The 21,202-nt window shown below is 39.4% G+C and overlaps 1 protein-coding gene across 2 annotated transcripts in view; it reads left to right on the forward strand.

Moving 5' to 3' along the window:
- The window catches only part of MAPK11 (mitogen-activated protein kinase 11), a 44,543-nt gene that overhangs the window by 18,572 nt on the left and 4,769 nt on the right, over window positions 1-21,202 (forward strand). For both annotated transcript variants that reach the window (XM_032221417.1, XM_032221418.1), the window contains exons 2-11: window positions 1,903-2,032; window positions 3,842-3,900; window positions 8,411-8,522; window positions 11,170-11,199; window positions 11,303-11,350; window positions 14,289-14,403; window positions 15,120-15,191; window positions 15,913-15,992; window positions 17,496-17,574; window positions 18,319-18,492. In XM_032221417.1, the coding sequence (XP_032077308.1) occupies window positions 1,903-2,032; window positions 3,842-3,900; window positions 8,411-8,522; window positions 11,170-11,199; window positions 11,303-11,350; window positions 14,289-14,403; window positions 15,120-15,191; window positions 15,913-15,992; window positions 17,496-17,574; window positions 18,319-18,492 (899 nt within the window). The remainder of the gene's footprint in view (window positions 1-1,902; window positions 2,033-3,841; window positions 3,901-8,410; window positions 8,523-11,169; window positions 11,200-11,302; window positions 11,351-14,288; window positions 14,404-15,119; window positions 15,192-15,912; window positions 15,993-17,495; window positions 17,575-18,318; window positions 18,493-21,202) is intronic.

Genomic DNA, 21,202 nt, shown 5'->3' on the forward strand with positions numbered 1-21,202 from the left:
GAAGTTATTGTAACAATGGGAGGCTTCAGTTATCTGCGCATAGATTGGGGGCATTCAAGCATGGATGATGACAAAGAAACCAGACTGTTAAATAATTGTAAGTGATGGTGTCTGAGAATAGTCTTGGAACCAGTTAGAGGGGAAACAACTCTATACTTACTGTAATTCTAAGCGGTGTCAAGGATCCGCTGTAGAACCACTTGGAAACAGTGACTCTAATGCTCTTACGTATAGCAACCACACGAATGAAAAACTGCTAGTAAGGACCAACACTGTCACTGATGACTCAGCATGAGAAGCATTTCAGAAACGAAAGAACTCGTAGGGAAAAAAGGCACCAAAAAGGAAAAGTGAAGAGAGACTCGTATCACTTCATAGTGCCTGAAGGTTAATTAAAGCTATAGTAACTAATTCTCTGCTAGATCGTATTCTGCAGTAGAAAAACAGATCAACCAAATGGAGGAAAAGGGCTAACATGGCTTCCCAGTAGTAGCATCTGGGAAGCTATAACAGTTAAGAAGTCATGCTTCTAGATAAGGAAAAATTGTAAGGAAAAAAGGAGCTCAAACTCTGATCAGCTCCAAATGTAAGCGATGATAAGGACTGCAAAAATAATATTTGAAGAACATATGGCAAAAACTATTAAAGGAAACAATTTCTTTATATATATTTGAAACACAAAATGAGCAACAGAACAGCTGGGCTGTTGGAGGATATGTAAAATGGATGTTTGAGGAGGTTGTGAATATTGCAGGGAACCTCAATGAGTTCTTTGTCTCTTTCTTTACTGCAGAGGATACAGAATAATAGGTTACCTGTTCTTTCTGTTCTCAGGGAAGAAAGAAACAAAGCAAATTGAGGTAACAAGGCAAGCTATTTCATGACACCTATAATGAATGTACTTGTACTTGTACTTGACACCTCTTCACCCATTGTGGGTATAGGCGACTTCCATGGAAATTTGACGCCACTGTTTTCGGTCCTGGGCTAGGGTTGTCAGGTGGTGCAGCCAGTCGCGATACGGATACGGCGATCCATGGAAGCTGTTTCGGCTGGATATACCCAAGGGGATGCCAGTCCCAAGGGTCGACAGAGCCCGATTGGTGGGAACGGGGGGCACCACGTGAAGGCCGGGTTGTCGTTTGATAGTTGAGAGGCTTTGCAATAAGCGTTGCAATGAATATTTTGCGCATCAACTATCCTTGCCCCCCACCTATAATGAATGCACTGTAACCAATCACCAGTTTCTGATGACATCTTCTTTTAAACTGAAATTGTTGATCTGTTTGTAAAAATATGTAATATCTTACTCAAATTAATTGCAGTGCCATAAAATGAGAACAGGGGTCAGCAACCTGCAGCTCTGAGCCACACGTGGCTCTTTCATCCCTCTGCTGCAGCTCCCTGTCGCCTGTCAACTCCACAATTGATAGGGATTTCAATTAGGACAGAGGAAAAAGGATGCCGTGTTAGGAGGAGACTCTCTGGTGGGAGAACCAGACTTCCGGTTGGCTCCAGAATTGAACAGGGGACTTCCAGTTAGGACCTTTGTGGCTCTTTGAATGTTTAAGCCGGTCCCTGAACTAGAAGCTAGAAAGGGATACAGAGGAATTCTGGGAAATTCCCTTTCTATGTGTTTGAGATAGATTGATAGAAAGGCGTATTGTAGAATTGCTGCGTCATTCCTAGTTAAATAGCATGGTTATATATGGATGTTTAATGTTTAATAACGATGTGCAAAATGAAGCCAAGTTCTAATAAAGTTGCATTTTTCATGAAACGAATGAATGGCCATAACGGTTCGAAAATACAACTAAAATAATTGCTGGTTTCAGTTTGAAATGTGAAAATAAATTGAAACTTTTGAGATGAATTTTGAAATATATTTTGATTTTGTTTCAGTTCAGCCTATGATACCAAAACAAGGCAGAAGGTGGCAGTCAAAAAGCTTTCAAGACCTTTCCAGTCTCTTATTCATGCTAGAAGGACTTACCGGGAGCTTAGATTACTCAAGCACATGAAACATGAAAATGTAAGTGGAAAGATGGTGTTATGTAAACCTCCGATAGAAAATGGCCATTTGTCTTTTGTTCGGTTTTACTGAAGCAGTAATCAGAAAATCCCACATTCATATAGAAGGATAATTTAGCAGAAACACTTGAACACTTGTTACACTGGTGTGTATCCTCAGTTAACCTCACATTCAAGTGAAGATCTGGTTTGTGGTTCTAACAGAAGCAGGCTTTAGCAGGTCTGAGCAGTTTGATTCAGGTAACCATTTAGTGTTCATTTTAAGAGGACTGGAATATTGGTAAATGAAGAGTACTGAAGAATAAGGATGGACTGCATTTTGTTTTTGATCTATCCCTCCCTCCCGCCCCCCCCCAAACGGTGGCTTTAATTATTTCAGACAATTTACAGTCATAGCATTAAAGATATTTTTAAAGTTATTCCTGCAAAATAAATGTAGCAAAAATGCATTTATTTTAGTGTTTTGGGGAAGGCTGAATTTTGAGATACAAATGCAGGGGGGCGGAATGCATTTACCAACAATGTAGAACTTTTTTTTTTACATGATTAGCATCAACTGCTAACATTTTAATTGTAACACACACACACACACAAATCAGTTCATTTATAATGTGAGATCAAATAACCTAATTAATATACAGGGATTCACTTGAAAAGTTTTATTTCATTAAGTTTTTTTTCTTGCTTAAGAAAGAGCTGAGCTTGCTTTGCAATAATTATAGAGTACAGAACTAGTTCACTTATAATAGCCCTAATAATTTCAAAAAGGGTGGGTCTCATATATTCTTTATTTTGTTCCTTTCACACCTATTTTTTCAGAAGTCCAGATTAAATTTGTCTTTTCCATCCAATTTTGAAAAGCCAGGATTGTGCCTACATATCATAGTTTTACTGCAAATTAGAGTGACAAACCCAAATAAATCTTAATTTGGGCATAGATTGTAAAGTAGAAAAAAGTGCCATTTTCCCCTAGGTTGAATCTTTCCCAAATCAACCAGGAGTATATATGTTTACAGTAAAGGTAGCCACAATGCTGGTTGTGTAGAAACCAGTGACAATATCAGTATCTTCATCCTGCTCTATAAATCGATATTTTCATGTTTTACTCTATTGTTAAATGCTTTTTTTTTTTTTAAAAAAAGGTAAATGAAAGATGGTGACTTATTTAAAGCATGATAGGAGGTGGGTAGACATAGTAATGAACAGGCAGATACCTCTTAAAACCTGTATCTTCATCCTGCTCTATAAATCGATATTTTCATGTTTTACTCTATTGTTAAATGCTTTTTTTTTAAAAAAAAAAGGTAAATGAAAGATGGTGACTTATTTAAAGCATGATAGGAGGTGGGTAGACATAGTAATGAACAGGCAGATACCTCTTAAAACCTGTATCTTCATCCTGCTCTATAAATCGATATTTTCATGTTTTACTCTATTGTTAAATGCTTTTTTTTTTTAAAAAAAAAGGTAAATGAAAGATGGTGACTTATTTAAAGCATGATAGGAGGTGGGTAGACATAGTAATGAACAGGCAGATACCTCTTAAAACCTGTTTCTGAGTTGGGAGCAATCTGAATCTGAGCTACAAGAAGAAGAAAATCAGTCCTAATTAACCTGTAAGTAGAATTGCACTCTTAGCAATTAGAATTCAGCAGTTATATACAATTGATATTGTTGACTAAAGTATGCCAAACTACTGTTTCTAGTCTCCATTGTCTTTTCTAGCAACCTGCAAATACAGAGTGTAAAATCTTGTAGTATCTTATGCATTTCATTCGATAAAATAGAAATTCTTTTTTTTTTGTTTCAGGTTATAGGATTACTAGATGTTTTTACACCTGCAGCATCAATAGAAAATTTTAACGAAGTGTAAGTAAAGTTTAAATTAGAATTGATAGTTGGCAAGTTATTGGGATGCGTAGCATTGGCATTAGATAGCCAAAATCAAATGTTTATAAGTAGAATTAATTTCAGTGATATAATGAAATATGTAATTAACTTTTTCTGTTGCATCTGTCGAATCTCAAAATATTTAATTATGATGAAGTACACCTATTGGTATACAGTTTTCTGATATGAAGAAAGTTAAAAGGAGTTTTGGCTTGCTACTGGAAGTAGGATGTTGTAAGATGAATGATCTTTTTGTTTAATCTTCTTTTGTAAGGGCAGCAATTTTTAAAGGAATGTTAAATGGATTAATAGCAGTTAGCAATAGCAATAGCAGTTAGACTTATATACCGCTTCATAGGGCTTTCAGCCCTCTCTAAGCGGTTTACAGAGTCAGCATATTGCCCCCAACCACAATCCTGGTCCTCATTTTACCCACCTCGGAAGGATGGAAGGCTGAGTCAACCCTGAGCCAGTAAGATTTGAACAGCCGAACTACAGAACTGCAGTCAGCTGAAGTAGCCTGCAGTGCTGCATTTAACCACTGCGCCAACTCACTTAGAGCATCTTAATAACTAACCACTTTATTATCACATAACCTTTGTTAAGTTGATTAGCTTTTGGCATGCTACAGGACTTGGTATTTCTTGTTTTTGCCCCAGAAAACTAACCTAGTTATCCCTCTGAGAAATTTTACATGCTGTAGTAAACTAAAAGGAAATTAGGTTCCTATAGGCATGTTGGTGTAGTATTGTTTCCATTCCTCTACCCCCGTAAAGCATTTTGAAGCTGGCTCTGCAATTGACTTTATTCCAGCAGGTCTTGCAATGATACTTTTTACCTTTAGAGTTAAATAATAATAACAAAATCAAAAAACCCTTGGTTAAGACTTGAACTGTTAAGGTTTTACCAGTCCCAGACTGTGAAACAACAACAACAATAATGACAATCCAAACTGCCAACTATGCAACGACAAAGTCGAAACTGTTTCACATTTAATATGTGAATGCAGCAAAATTGCACAAACTGATTACAAAGCTAGACACAACTGAGTTTCTAAATTAATCCACTGGTCATTATGTAACGGTGATACCCATTGTCATCTTGGTACCATGTCCAAGAATTTTACAAAACACATCAAGAAATTGCAGCTTCCTGCAATAACACCAGAGGAACTGCAAAAAACTCTGTTACTCGGAACATCATACATTTTAAGAAGGTACTTGGTTGAGACCTAAGACACTGGCAGCAACCCGTATCAACCATTAGCACCAGTCAATGGTATTTGTAATGCATTTTTTAATGTTCAGTTGGCTGACTTTCATGTTTAATGAATAAAGTTAATAATAATAACAAAAACAATCCCTCTTCTTGTTGCTACCAAGAAATGTCCTTGTACCATCAGTGCTTTCAGTAAAAAGTATGCTTTTGGCCATTTTGAAAATGTGTAAGCCATTAGTATGAAATAAAAGCTCTGATCAGCAAGTTGTCACTCTGAAGCAAGTAAGAGTGTGATACCATAGTTTTACTGCTACCGTGTTTCCCCGAAAATACGACAGGGTCTTATTTTCTTTTGGCCCACGAAATATGGTCTTGGGCTTATTATCAGGGAGGGCTTATTGTTTTGGGGTTGCTGGGTGCCTGCTCCCTTGTGAGCGGGCTTCCGAAGAGCCGGGTACAGTCTCAGGGGTGAAGCAGTCATGAGGTAACCATGCTCACAAGCACCCACCCGGCAAACCCTCTCTTTAACCGGGCAGAGCGCCATTCACTGACCCGACTGGAGAGGGGGGTTGCGCGAGCGCCTGTTCTGCCCCCAGCAAGCATGCCTTCCAGCCTCACCATGCCCTTGTGCAGCTCTCCCAGGGCATGGCCGCCACCATGCTCCGAGCATAACTCCAAAACTCGGCTGACGAGTCTTCCAGCATCGGCCACTCTAGGAGTGCTCTCTATGGTGGGCCGGCTGCTGGAAGACTCTCTGTCTGGAAGACACTTTGTCCAGCAGCTGGCCCACAACCATGGTGAGGCTGGGAAGCATGCTTGCTGGGGGCGGAACAGGCGCTCGCGCAATCCCTGTCTCCAGCTGGGCAGAGCTCCATGCACTGACCTAGGGGATATCCCTAATGTGCCAAGCTGCGGAAGCTGGTGGGCGGACAGAGTGGCACGTTGCTTGGCGCCTTAGGGATATCCCCTAGGTCAGTGAATGGCACTCTGCCCGGCTGGAGAGGGGGTTTGCCGGGCGGTTGCTCGTGAGTGTGGTCACCTCATAGTTGCTTCGCCCTTGAGGCTGTGCCCGGCTCTTCGGGAGCCTGCTCGCAAGGGAGCAGCCACCCAGCAACTCCCCCCTCTGGCCAGGCAGAACGCCACTCCCTAATCTAGCAGTATCCCAAAGGCTGCAAGCAATGTGAACACCTTTCTCCCCCCTCCCGGCTCCCGCGGCTTGGCACCTTCGGGATACCACTAGGTCGGTGAGCGGTACTCTGCCTGGCCGGAGGGGGGGTTGTCCAGGGGGTTTATTTTTGGAGGTGGGCTTATATTTTTGCCCACATGAAAAATGTGGCAAGGTGTTAGTTTCGGGACAGGTTGTATTTTCGGGGAAACACAGTAGATTTTCCCATAATGGTAGCCATGGGTGTATATTAAATTGAAGAGCCACTGTGTTAGGTGGAAGTGGAGAAAGAGTAACAGCTTGTTTGACCCAGAAGCTAGGGTGGTCTGAGGCAAGACTTTGCTGCATGTTTGTTACATAATCGAGAAACAAACAATCTAGGCAATTTATTTTATAGTACAGGAATTGTGAAATTGACTAAAATGTGGGACTTGCCTGAAGAGTGCCTGTGAACTCTACCAATAACCTTCAATGTTGAATCGGGTAAGGCAAGAATTCCTATGAATGAGAAAATGTTCGTATCATAAACCTGTAGACTCCAGTACAGACTGCAAATTGTAAATTATATTTACTTGAAGAGGTGCTGTAGCTGAGCTGGTACAACATCCAAATGGCAGCTTGAGGACAATCGGTCCTAACACACTTGTGTAATGATGACGTTTGATCCATGTAGTTGCCATTTGTGGAAGACTCTTCAGTATGAATTGAGAAGCTCCATGGAAACATCATGTTCATTAGAGTCTCCGAGCAGAATCTCCATTGTTGAGCATACTTAACGCAAGCAGTAAATTACTTCCAGTAATATATATCTTATAATGATTTTCTTCTCTGAGCCAAAGCTGGGATATGTCTTGAAAGGATCATTGAGAATTCATAGGCTGGTACTTTATACAACTAGAGTATTGATTAGTTGTCCCTTACCTGGATTAATAAATAAATAATATCTTGACCCTGACTGCTCTTTAGAAGGCCAGATCCTGAAGATAAAACTCAAATACTTTGGCCACCTAATGAGAAGGAAGGACTCACTGGAGAAGAGCCTAATGCTGGGAAAGATTGAGGGCAGAAGAAGAATGGGATGACAGATAATGAGGTTGCTAGATGGAGCCACTGAAGCAGTAGGCGTGAGCTTAAATGGACTCCAGAGGATGGCAGAGGACAGGAAGGCCTGGAGGAATGTAGTCCATGGGGTCGCGATGGGTTACACATGACTTCATGACTAACAACAACAGCAACAATATCTTGACATTTTATTCTCCTAGATCAGTGGCCCACAATCTTTTTGGCACCAGGGCTGGGTTCATGGAGGACAATTTTTCCTCAGATTGGAGGGATGGTGGTTTTGGTTTTGTTTGCTCGACTGCTGCTCACCTCCAGCTGTTCCTAACAGGTCACAGACCAGGACTGGTCTGTGGCCTAGGTGTTGAGGACCCCTATCCTAGATGACCTAACATTTATTTTCCAATATTTCCCTGTATGAGCAGTGGGAAATTCATGGCTATCCAGATACATATTTCTGGAATCTAATTCCCATTATATCTGATGACTATTATGAATACTAGGTTAGAGAGGAATTGGAGTTCTAGATAACCTTTGCTTTGATATAACCTCTCTGAAGCAGTTTCTTAGAGGGTGAGGGAGGTTATAGTATCCCTTTCCTTTTGTCCTTCTCTTGTATACTATTGGCTTAAACTTCCACCAAAATCTGCACTGCAGCCAGAAGTTTCCTTTTCACAAGGGAAAATCTTCTTTTCGTCAGAAGTGAACCATTGAATCTGATTTCACGGTTGTGTTTAATTACCCCTAATTTCCCTCTATCAATTAAGATTTCAGATTTGGCCATTAATCAGCCCCTAGTTGTATCCAATGCTTGTAAGATTCACAGCCTGGAAATTTAAATTGTACCAGTGAAATATATACAGTTATAATAAAGTTTTCAAAGCAACTTTAAAAGCAATTACGGTTGAAAAATGATTAAATCTATAAAACCATTAGGGCTGTAATTTAAAAAAACCTTATTAAGACTCTGAACTCACTGAGAATTACTTTGCAGCTGACAAGAAATTGCACTGTAAATGTCTTCATAATCTTGGTTTTGATTTGCAGGTATCTTGTCACCAATTTAATGGGTGCTGACTTGAATAATATAGTGAAGTGTCAAAAATTGACAGATGACCATATACAGTTTCTTATATATCAGTTACTTCGAGGACTAAAGGTAAAAGCCACAGGAACATTTCATTTAATTATTTATTTTAAAGTATTTGTAATCCATTGCAATCCAGTAGGATTTGGGGCAGTCCACCACACCATACATTCAAAGCAAAAGCAAGACAATGAAGTTAATATACAAATAGTAACAATCATCAATTGAAATCTTATGAATGAAGGCATATATATGTGCCCCATGTTAATGCTGCAGGATCCAATCTAGCTCGATCACTGGGACCGCTAGAGAGAAGTTCCCTGAAGATGGACTCTAAAATGAGCTGAAACCTCGGAAGTCAAAATCTCTGGTACCGGTCACCGACCCAGATTGGATCCTGCAATTATCTTACACATTTTAGATGTCTTTTAGAGAAACCAAACTGAAGACCAAATACTTGCTGACTGATTTTTGAAGATGCCTGTAGAATAGGAGCTACTGCACCTCTGGTGGGAGAATATTTCTAATTTAACAACTTCAGTGATAACAACTATGGGGAGAAATGTTGTAAAATGGGACAAAATTCACTTAACAAACTGTCTTACTTAGCATGAAAAATTTTGAGCTCAATTGTCATAAATCGAGGGTTTTTAAAAAAATTTTTTAAAGGAATTGAGAATACATATTTCAGTTGGTAAATTTTAACTCCCATGTGTAAGCTGACACTCAATGAATAAATAGTTACATTTATTTTCTTGAGATCCTCCTCTTTAGAGCAAGAACTGTTGGATCAATTATTGTATGCTTTTTATTCCACGGGATGCTGCTTGCAGATTTCAGGGTTAATGATTTCCAATTTGGAAAGATATTGAATATGAAGCCTGCCATTTCAACACTACTTTATCAATTAATTAATTAATTAATTAATTAAACAAACTTACATAACTGTCCATCTACCAGAAGGAATTCTGGGGAGCAAACAGACTAAAAATGCAATGATAAAAAATAAAAAGACCATTAGGGAACTGGAGGCGAAAACATATGAAGACCGGTTGCAGGAACTGATTATGTCTCGTTTAATGAAAATAAGGACTAGGGGAGACATAATAGCAGTGTTCCAATATCTAAGGGGTTGCCACAAAGAAGAGGGAGTCAAACTATTCTCCAAGGCACCTGAGGGTAGAACAAGAAACAATGGGTGGAAACTAATCAAGGAGAGAAGCAACTTAGAACTGAGGAGAAATTTCCTGACAGTCAGAACAATTAATCAATGAGACAGCTTGCTTCCAGTTGTGAATGCTCCAACACTGGAAGTTTTTAAGATGATGTTGGATAACCATTTGTCTGAAGTGGTGTAGGGTTTCCTGCTTAAGCAGGGGGTTGGACTAGAAGACCCCCAAGGTCCCTTCCAACTATGTTATTCTAATTCTAATTTAATACAATAAAACTCATATTCATCTATCAACCACTATGCCAGCTCCATCAACATCCTGGCTCCAGTGCCTTCAGAAAAGCCAAGTCTTCACTACATTCCTGGAGACAGGACTATCCATATCTCCTGTCTCCCTCACAGAGCAACTCTGTACAGTTTCTAAATAAGTTATAGATAGAAGGGAGAGAAGGAGAGGGCGGGAGAGAAGGAAGAAAGGAGGGAGAGAGAGATGATGGAGACAGAGAGATTGAGATTGAGATTTCCCTGTGTTCTTACCAGCATTACAATTCTGTATTTTGAATCATGTAAAGTTGTTTCATATGGCAGGCACCATGATGGAGAAGGTACTATTGTATGTGGTTATGTATTGAGTCATGTTTTGACCTGGAAATCAATTGATTTTCCCTTTCTGTATTACATTGTTGTTAAACATACCTCATACATTATATTATTATGGTACAATGGCATTTCTGTTGCACAGTATTGATTAAAGAGTATTAATACTCTGATGTTTAGACATCAAATCTTTTTGAATCTGATAGTTGGAGGTTAGCTATGGCTTTCCAACAAAACTAAGAATCATAGAACTGAGTATTTGAAAAGGACCCAAAATGTAATCTAATCCAGTCCCCTGCAATAAGCATGAAGACCAATTTGTAATATGTGAACAAAGAGGGTGCTTTTGCAGGACCCCAGCAAATTGAGAACAAAATGATTTTGCTTTTCTGAAATGCCTGGGAAATCCATATATATCCTCTGTATGTATACCCACAAATATCCACATACATAATATCCATTCCCATGGTGATGCTATGGTATTCTTGCTTTCTAGAAAAAGATATTTTTTTACAAGAGACAGAATATGCAGGTTTATATGTAGCAGAGTTTTTGAGACTTTGAAGTTCCATGCATTTTGGAGTAGGAATTAAAACAAGCCTGTCAGCCAAGAATTTAGGATCTTTTGTGTTAAACTGTATTCTCTTTTTCTTTCTCCGATAACTGTTTTCCAAGAAGAGATAGTTTTCTAACTGGCAATATTTATTCTCAAGGCCCCTAGATTGGGTTGCAAAGAGCGGTGGTGTTTGCACTCTAAAATGCCATTAAAATGTAATCAAAGTCCTTGTATGATTCATCCCTGTGGGTTTGTAATGTGGAAATAAATGCAGCGTCACTAAAACTTTACTTTGTAGAAAAATGAGTCAAAGCAAATGGTTTCTGATAATCATGTTCATTCAACTGTATCTGATTTCTGATTTTGACTTTACTTGTTTTCTCTTCATGTTGCAGTACATTCATTCTGCTGGAATCATTCACCGGGTAAGTTTCAATCACTGTTAGGATGCGTCGTACACTTCTGCACTGACTAGTTTCATCGTCTTAAATTTAACCCTGTTTTAATAGTCTTTTCATTCTGATTCAGGACCTGAAGCCCAGTAACTTAGCTGTAAATGAAGACTGTGAATTAAGGGTAGGATTCATGCTATTTTGATTATTCCCCCCTCTCCCTCCCTCCCTCTCTCTCCCCCTCCCCCTCCCCCCCATCTCATCTATCTAAATTTGCTGCCAATCTGATCACAAGACAACTCTGGGAAGCTTACACTGTTCAAAGCAGTAAAACTATACAAACATACAGTAACAATAAAATTTTAAATTATGGTAAAGAGATGGAGAGGGCAAGGAACAAGATGTGCAAGCAAATAATTGTCCATTATTCCTTAAGCTAAATAACATTTACAGAATGTGTGATATTCATAGAATTATTTAATTTAAAAATGATAGGAATCTTCTTGATTATTAAAAAGGCTTCTGTGGAAGTTTTGGATCTTCATTCATGACAGTAATTGCATCTAAAGTAACTGCTCATAGTTGCACACTAAGCCTTGCAAGTATAAATGAAAGAATAGATCCATATGCTGGAATGAAAGCCTAACATTTGGAAAGGAAGATTAAACTGATATATATTAGCAACAAATAGGAATCTCCTGAACAGATGACAAAATTACTATTGTTTTTTTTTTCTGAATGTTTATACCAAGATACAAAATTCAGTTTTAGGACATGTCACTTAATAATGTTTGTACACCAATTTAATAGTAATGCACAATAATGTTTTCTCCAAAGATAAATATGAGCATTGATAAGAATATAAGTAATTATACAATTATACAGAGCAGTTAAAATTATTCATCATTTGCATACTGTTTCATGGAATGTGAAAATGTGGCAAAAGACACAATCTGCACAACAAGAAGTTCCATTTGACCCAGAATGGAATCTGTGCACCAGAAAATGTTGCCATAAAATAATTCCCCTCTTACTTACCAGTTACATTTTCAAAAAATAATTCCCTGTCCAAGAGAAAATGATCCTGATAATTAAGTGAAGGAGAATATAGAAAAAGCCAAATAGCTTAAAATAATGTTATTCTGATTTTGGTGAAAAAGAGGAGGGAAAACAATTGGCATCATTACAACAGTTTACTACTACTACTACTACTACTACATCATCATCATCATCATCATCTTAGTTCAGTGTTTCTCAACCTTGTCAACGTTAGGATGAGTGAACTTCAATTCCCAGAATTCCCCAGGCATCATGCTGGCTGGTCCTAGTTAGCTGTCATTTGTTCATAATTGCTACAGAGCTCTATAGCAGTCATAGATTACAAGAGAAAGGATATATTCCTAAAATATATATATATAATCACAGTCTTATTTTATCTTTGGGTATTAATTCATTTAAAAATTATTGTCCTGTCTTATAAATGTAAAGTATATATTTGAATATGGTGAAGTTGAAAGCATGCTGATCCTGTATAAAGTTTCATGCCAATATTTGCATGATTAGATATTGTTAATCCCTAATTGAATTGTCTGGAATAAAGTCCATATATCTTTAGATTGCAGTTATCCCTTCCACCCAAACTCAACATGTTCTTTTGTAGTAGAACATAATTCTCCCATCCCATGGTCAGATGACTGGAAGCCCTAGTTATGTTACTTTCCCATTTCTAGAAATTGGAACCCCTGTTGTATATGTAAGTTCACCTATGTCTGTGATGGTGAACCTATGGCACGCATGCCAGAGGTGGCACGCAGAGCCCTCTGTGCTGGCATGCGCGCCGTCACCTCTGTGGCATTTCTTTTGTGAGCTTCTGTTTCCCTGCAAATGACGAAACAAGCTCACGAAAGAAAAAGATCTCTTGCCGCACTGCTGGTATTGGGATGATCCACCTCCCACCAGCCAGCTTGTCTTTGGGTCTCTGCTGCGCATGTGCGCATTCACACACTTTTCAGTTTGGGCATGCATGCCTGTGCAGTTTGGGCACTCGATGGATAAAAGGTTCACCATCATTGACCTATGTGATTAATAGGCAGATCCATTGAATTGACTTATAAACAATTATGTCTTCAGATAAGGACTGAAATGGTGGCCTATCACTTCTATCATCCCTGCTTGTGGGCATGTTGAATTAGATCTACTGAGTTGAACAATGCCCAAGGGCCACAGGCTCCTCAACCCTGTGCTAAGCTATGCAGCCTAGTATTGGTGGGCATAAAGGTCTTTCTTCAAGGATATAAATCAGCCAAGTATTTAGATTTTAGCATCAAGGTACTATCTTAAAAATCCAGCCTCTCTATGATTTGAAGTGTACAGTGGATTAAAATGCTGGTGTTTTAGCCAGATATTTAAGATAATAGTACCATTCCACTGAAATCAATCTCAACAATATTGTCCTCCACTGTACGCTCTTTAGCATGTGGCACTGTCAAAATTCAGGTCTTTCTGCTAGTTTTATATTTGGGTCTCTGCTGGCTTTAAGAAAGAGATAGTGAGGAGATGATTGGAATAAGCTGAGATAACCCATTGCATTATGGTTCAACAGAATTACATGTCATTTTTCTTTAAACCACCCCTCAATTTATTGTGCTCAATCTCAAGGCACTGTGTAGAGCAGAAAATTGCCATATAATCTGTCATGTAATTTAAAGGCAAAAGGGCTTTGTTAGTTAGAACAACTATTGTTTTTTTTTCCAATTTCCCTGGATTTGAATCATGAGATGATGACAATTATAATTACATCCTCTCTTTGTTTTGTATAAGTTGAGGAGTGTACAAAAGCAGCAACTAGTTTCCCCAACAACAACAAACCTATGAATTTGTGGGTTGGGCTGAGGAAGAGTGACTGGAAGAGAGTCACCCAGTTGGCCTTCATACCTATGGGAAGACTGGAACTCATGGTCTCTTGGTTTCTAATCTAATACCTAGCCACTGTACCGAATTGGCCCCCTGGTTTGGTTGTCTTGTCGATGTAGTTTTTAACAAGTTACGATAATCAGACTAAAAAGCAGTGGGAACATTTAATATAACTAAAATGACAGGAAACTTTATTCATTATTCTGTAGATTTTAGACTTTGGCTTAGCCCGGCAAACTGACGATGAAATGACAGGCTATGTGGCAACCCGATGGTACAGAGCTCCAGAAATCATGTTAAACTGGATGCATTATAATCAGACAGGTAAAGTAAATAGTCTTTCTTATTGATATGTACAGTGGCAGGGGTGTCAAACTGCTTAGATTTGGCTCACAGGACCGCCCTGTGGAACGATCTAGCCGTAGAGATCCGAACCCTTCCCACTCTCTCGGCCTTCTGAAAAGCCACTAAAACCTGGCTGTTCCGGCAGGCCTGGGGCTGTTGAACAAGGTCCAGCCCCACTTAAATGGAATGTATGGTGTGTTGTTTTTTAAATTATATCTCATGTTATTTTTTATTCTTATTTTTATCTTGCTGTAAGCCGCCCAGAGTCCCACGGGATTGGGCGGCATACAAATTTATTAAATTGTCAATTGCACCCTGGAAACAGTGAAGGACTGACTCACGGTGCCTCTGCCAGTGAAAACAGAGCCTGGGAGGCGCACACGACCCCCCGAGGGCTGTTTTTGCTGGCAGAGGGGTGCTGGCCAAAAATGAAGCTTGTTTTCACTGGAAGAGCACTTGGGCCACCACAGGTGCCCCTCGACATGAGTGATGTCAAGTTGGCCATGCCCACCCCAGCCCCCCGAGGTCAAACACAATCCTGATGTGGCCCTCAATGAAATCGAGTTTTACACCCCTATACTGTGTGTGTGTGTGTGTGTTTGTACACGTGCATACACATACAGAGGGAAGGAGAGAGAGGGAGAGGGTCTTGGATTGTACATTGTCTCTTGATTTGTGTATTTATGTCTTGGCAGTTGATATTTGGTCAGTTGGATGCATCATGGCAGAGCTGCTGAAAGGGAAGGCTCTTTTTCCAGGAAATGACTGTATCCTTCTTCTTACAACCCCACCCCACTCCCCAACCCAACCCATGCACACACGCACATGGTAACAGACCGCAGATCTTGCTTTGCACTTAAAGCTTTTAAGGCAATATTAGACATTAAGCAAAACTGCTATAGCAAACACGTAGCAAATCGCTAAAGTGACTGTTTTTCACAACTGGTAATAGCCATAAAGGCTCAGAACATAATGTGTCCTTAAGCTGCAGTAAGCTGACTAAATTTTGTTCTTGTAGGTCTCATTTAGCTAATGACGAGCAAACAAGCACAGCTTACAACAGCCAGTAGTTTGTGAGTTGATGTTGAAGGCCAAGGCTGCTGAGAGATTCATAATTTGTTTGGTAAACCTGAAAGGCAGCTGCTAATGGTGGCTCTTATAGGAAGCTGCCCTTGAAGCAAATGAAGGAACTGGGAAAATAGTTTGTGATAGGATGTAATAGTTTTTAAATAACAAGACCTGGTAATTTTCACACTTCCCACCCCAATTTCTAGGCTACAGGGGTTTTGGAGACTGGTGATACAAGATAATGCTGATTCCATAGCCTGGCCAATTTGTTAATAGAAGTGTCCATCATCTTTTTATTATCCTTTCTATTTTAGATAGAAGAACAAAAGAACTATGTGTGCGTGTGTGGCAATTTATATGTGCCTATAACTCCTTTACTATCTTTACTATCTTTCTCGTAGTTTTCTTAAACTGTTACAGATATTGACCAGTTGAAACGAATAATGGAAGTAGTTGGTACACCTAGTTCTGAACTTCTCAAGAAAATATCATCAGAACTTGTAAGTATGATTTATTAATAGCATCATAATTATTATTTTTATTTAATCTGTTACATGACTGACACTCATTTCCTGACAATGTTCTTTTCAGTTGCATATTTTTATCAAGTTGATTTTCAAATATGAGTGGTCTTATTTTTTTCTCTTCCAAAAACGCAACCTCCAAGGAATTGGTGTTTTTAACATAACCACATTGTGGGTTTCTGAGTATCAAACAACCAATAAAAACATTTTATTTCTAATTAACATAATTAACCAATTGCTGAAGCAAATATTTCTAGAGAAGCGCCCTGAGGGCAGTGCCATTTTTTAGAAAGATGTCATTTCTACAGGAAGTCTCTATTGTTTTTTTTTTAAATGTTCATCGTATTATATGGATCTTGTTTTTGTGTGCAACCACATTCTGGTAACCTGTGATGCAGCTGAAACCAATTGTATTGGCTCTGCCATTCCATTGCACTATTTCAGCAACGTGGAGAGGGAGAATCTGCTGCTTGGGTAACAATCTATCCTCCATATTTATCTACTCAGGCCTGGCGCTGGAAAGGACACTCCAGCTTTGGCCTTTTTCCAGCCTTTTGAGACTGAAGGATGCCAATGCAATGTTTTTGTTGATTATATGTATCTCTGTTTACTTGAAATATATAAATTTGAAACATATTTAAAGATAAATGCTTGTTGGCAAAGGTTAGTTGCTATATTTCTTGTGGTCATCTCCTTTTAGCATGAGATGACTACATCTCACCACATATTTATAGCAAAATATGGTGATTTTCAGGTTGGAAAGAACGTCTCCTGGCAGACCAAAGCATCTCACTATTTACATTCATTGTTTCACTTGCATAGAAATCTAATCTATTTGCTTATTAAACAAGAGGCTTTTTGTTGGCCTACTTTGACTTCTAACTTGCTGGAAGATATCTGCTGAAGAGCAGACTGCTTGCCTAATATAAGGCTACGCTGAACTTCTTCTACTTTGTTTATTATCACATCTCTTTCCATCAGAATTCTGCCAAACATTTCCTAACACGTGGCTTCCCCAAAAATCTCCTCTCTAGTTTTTTGCACGATAGAAAGAATGGCATTTTGATCTTTTTAGTCCTGCAAAGTCTCCTTTGACATTTATACTGGGGGTCCTTATGATAGTTACAATGTGCAGCTCGTGTGGATCTTATTGGAGTAGAAAATTATGGCATCTTTTCTCTAATCATATCTGTCCTTGCCCCTTTTTTTATAGATGTGCATATAATTAAGGAGATTAGAAAGCTCAGGAATTTTATTCTGTCTAATTAAAATCTACATTGAGCAGCAAAATAAATTTAAAAAAAGATGAAAAATACTTTCATCTCCTGTTTCTCATTCTACTTTATAATTTGTACATTTTATAAATATTTGGGGACATTTGATTGTAATTGAGTGCAGTCACAAGTCATATTTTCAAGGGTGAACCATTTAATCTCAGACTTTTAATTTATGCATGTTTATGAAATTTCACGTTTGCAGGCCAGAAAATATATAGAATCACTACCATATATGCCTCAACAGGATCTGAAAGTAGTATTTCGTGGAGCAAACCCATTAGGTAAATATTTAATATTCACTACTATTCTTGGAGGAATAGTCACTTTGAATAGAAAAGGAATCATTACTGCAAATTTCCAAATATCTTCCGTTTAATACTGAGAGTGGTTATAAAAATTGCATTGGGCACAGACATACTCCAAATTAATTACTCGTTTAGACCATTTCATTTATAAACTAAGCATTATTTCTTTTTCATTATATTGATTACTTTTAATATAAATATTCTGTGATGTGGAATAAGATGCCTGGGATATCTTGAGAAAAAAGAAATAATATATAGATAGATAGGAAGGCATAGGAGTAAAAAATATGGTAGTAATCTGCAAGTTATTATTATGTAAATAGTTAATGAATCCTATATGTCAAGGTTCCTAAATATTTTGAAATGTAGGTACTTTTTGAATTTCTAGAGCATATTGTGGATGTATCACAAAACAGGTACTCAAGGGTTGTCCTTTCACAAAATAACACTGGGTTACATAGATATGAAATATCTACAGGCAAATAAGCAAAGCAAGCAAACTGCAGGCAGAGAGCGCCAAGGATCCACGGTTCATCCCTAAACCACATATGTTCTTTTATACTGGAAATAAATTGTTACACATAATTTGTATCTCAAGCATTGCTGCCTGAGATTAAAGGTTGGAGACTTTGGCAGTGGAAGTGAAAATACCTAGACTTTCTTATTAGCTAATTTAAAATTGATCAGATGCTTTATATTAGTTCAATCTTTGATCTCTAGCTGTGGATCTGCTTGAGAAGATGCTCATCCTGGACAGTGACAAAAGAATAACGGCCTTGGAAGCACTTGCACATTCTTATTTTGCTCAGTATCATGATCCTGAGGATGAACCAGAGGCAGAGATGTATGATGAATCAATAGAAAATAAAGAAAGAGTTATAGATGAATGGAAAGGTAAGAAAGTATTTTCTTTGGGACGTGAATCTTATGAAGGCTTAAAACATATTAAGCATTATTACCATATTTTTCAGAGTATAAGACATACCTTTTTCTCTCAGAAAAGAGGCTGAAAATCTGGGTACATCTTATACATTGAATACAGCATTCTTGGCCTCCTGAAACTCTGCCCCCTTCACCAAAATGGCTGTGCATAGCTTTTAGAAAGCTTTCAGAGAGCTGCTAGGGGCTGGGGAGGGCAGAAATGAGTGAAAAACGGCTTCCTCCCCCCCAATCCCCCAGCAGCACTCTACAAGCTTCCTAAAGGCTATCCATGCCCTTTTTTTGACAAAAAACAGGCCCGTTTTTGCAAAAAATGGGCCACTTTTTGCTTATTTTTGCCCCCCCCCAGGAGCACTCTACAAGCCTCCTAAGGCCTATTCATGCCCTTTTAAAAAAAACGGGCCCGTTTTTGCGAAAAATGGGCCATTTTTGGGAGGTTTACAGAGTGCAAATACTTTTTTAAAAATTTACCTCTTCAAAACCTTGCTGCGTCTTATACTCGGGGGAGGGGGAGTAAGTATCACAAAGATAAATTGACCGAAAGTGAGTCATACAGCCTAAGTAGCAGAGTCAAGTATCAGCGAAAGATTAAATTGTCCCATAATCCCCTTTTCTTGCTCTTACTTTACAGTCAGATATCCATCACACACTTTTTATGAATGGCTTAATTAGATTTTTGTGCAGAAGCTCAGGAAAATGTACATAGTTCTCCATCCTTCTGGTTATCCCCATAATAAGAATCCCCTAGATTGAAAAATCACCAAATGAACTTTATAACTTTACCAGACTGTCTTTCATATATATAATTTTAAGATATAATTTGGATGTTAACATATTTGAGGTTAAAAGAAATTTTCAGTGCAGGGTTGCAAATACTGCTAGGACAGGAGTCTGCAACCTTAAACACTCAAAGAGATATTTGGACCCATTTCCCACAGAAAAGAAAACACTGGTAGCCACAAAACCTGAGTGGGCATGGCCACCTCAACGTCACTCAGTCCCGCCCAGTCCCATGACCACCACCACCCCAGCCATGCCTACCCAGCCAGTCATTAGGGCAAAGAACCAGAACCTATCTCTCTCTCTCCCCCCCCCCACCTTCTCTTTCTTCATCTCTCTCTCCCTCTCTTTCTCCGTCCCTCGCTCCCTTTCTCTGAATCTCTCCCCCCCTCTCTTGTATATCTCTCTTTCTCTTTACCTCTGTCCATCTCTGTCTTCCCCCTCTCTCCCTGTGTCTCTCTGTCTCTCTCCCCTTCTATCTCCTCCCCTCTCTGTATCTCTATGTCTCCCTCCTCCTCTCTAACTACCCCCCCTTTCTGTCTCTCTCTGGCCGACTGTGGTTGGGAGAGTAGAAGAAAGGGGAGGGGGGTCCTCCTCTGGGTGGTGAAAGTCCCCCACACAAGCTTTAAAGCCATGGGTGGGTGCTGCCAGCCCGTCCCCCTTTCAGTCATCCCCTCCTGGATCCCATTCCCACCCCTCCAGCCCTTATGTTAGCAAAGCTGGTGTCGGTCGTGGCTAGGTTGGGACAGTATCTCGGGGCAGAGAGGAGGTTGTGTGTCTTCCTAAGTGACTGAGACAGAACTTGATGACAGCCTATTATCTGGTAGTTCTATGTATGTCTTGGTGTCATCTACTATTCATGTGGATAAAAAATGGACAAAAAATGGAAAAGTGACACATAACTAAGGCACAGTATTAGCAGATAGCCTGAAACTGCAAAGATGAAGTCAGGAAAGCAAAGTCTTCGAATGAACTAAGACTTGCAACAGAAGTCAACGATAATTTTAAAAAAAAATTCTTTCAACATATAAATAACAAAAAAGTCAAGGAAACCGTTGGTCCACTAAAGAGAGAAGATGGCAAGGAAGTAACAGGCAGCAGAGATAAAGCAGAACTGCTTAGCTCATTCTTTGTTTAGTTTAGTTTAGTTTAGTTTATTGGGATTTATATGCCGCCCTTTTCCCTGAGGGGACTCAGGGCGGCTTACAACCACAGGGGAGGGGGGTGCAAGGTCAGAAACAAACAATATGTGCACAAAGAAAAAATAATAAAACACAACTTTCATTCAGCAATCAAACACTCGGGCGGGTAATTGGAACCTATCCCCAGGCCTGCTGGGAGAGCCAGATCTTGAGGGCTGCGCGGAAGGTCTGGATAGTGGTGAGGGTACGGATCTCCATGGGGAGCTCGTTCCACAGGGTCGGGGCAGCAACAGAAAAGGCTCTCCTCCGTGTGGTCGCCAGTCGACATTGACTGGCAGATGGGATTCGGAGGAGGCCCAATCTGTGCGATCTAATTGGTCGATTTAGGGAGGTAATCGGCAGAAGGCGGTCTCTCAAATACCCAGATCCACTACCATGGAGTGCTTTAAAGATGGTCATCAGTATCCTGAAGCGCACCCGGAGACCAACAGGTAGCCAGTGCAGCTCGCGGAGGACAGGTGTAACGTGGGCGAACCGCGGTGCGCCCACTATCACTCGCGCGGCTGCATTTTGGACTAGCTGTAGTCGCCGGATGCACCTCAGGGGCAACCCCATGTAGAGCCCATTGCAGGAGCCCATCTACTTTGCATCAGTCTTCGCAAAAAAGAAACTATAGCTCAACCTACCAAAAACATAACTGTAAAAGACAGACTAGAAATAAAAATTAAAATAAGCAAGAAAAT

Source organism: Thamnophis elegans, chromosome 7 (genome assembly GCF_009769535.1).
Source record: "Thamnophis elegans isolate rThaEle1 chromosome 7, rThaEle1.pri, whole genome shotgun sequence".
NCBI classification, from domain to species: domain Eukaryota; kingdom Metazoa; phylum Chordata; class Lepidosauria; order Squamata; family Colubridae; genus Thamnophis; species Thamnophis elegans.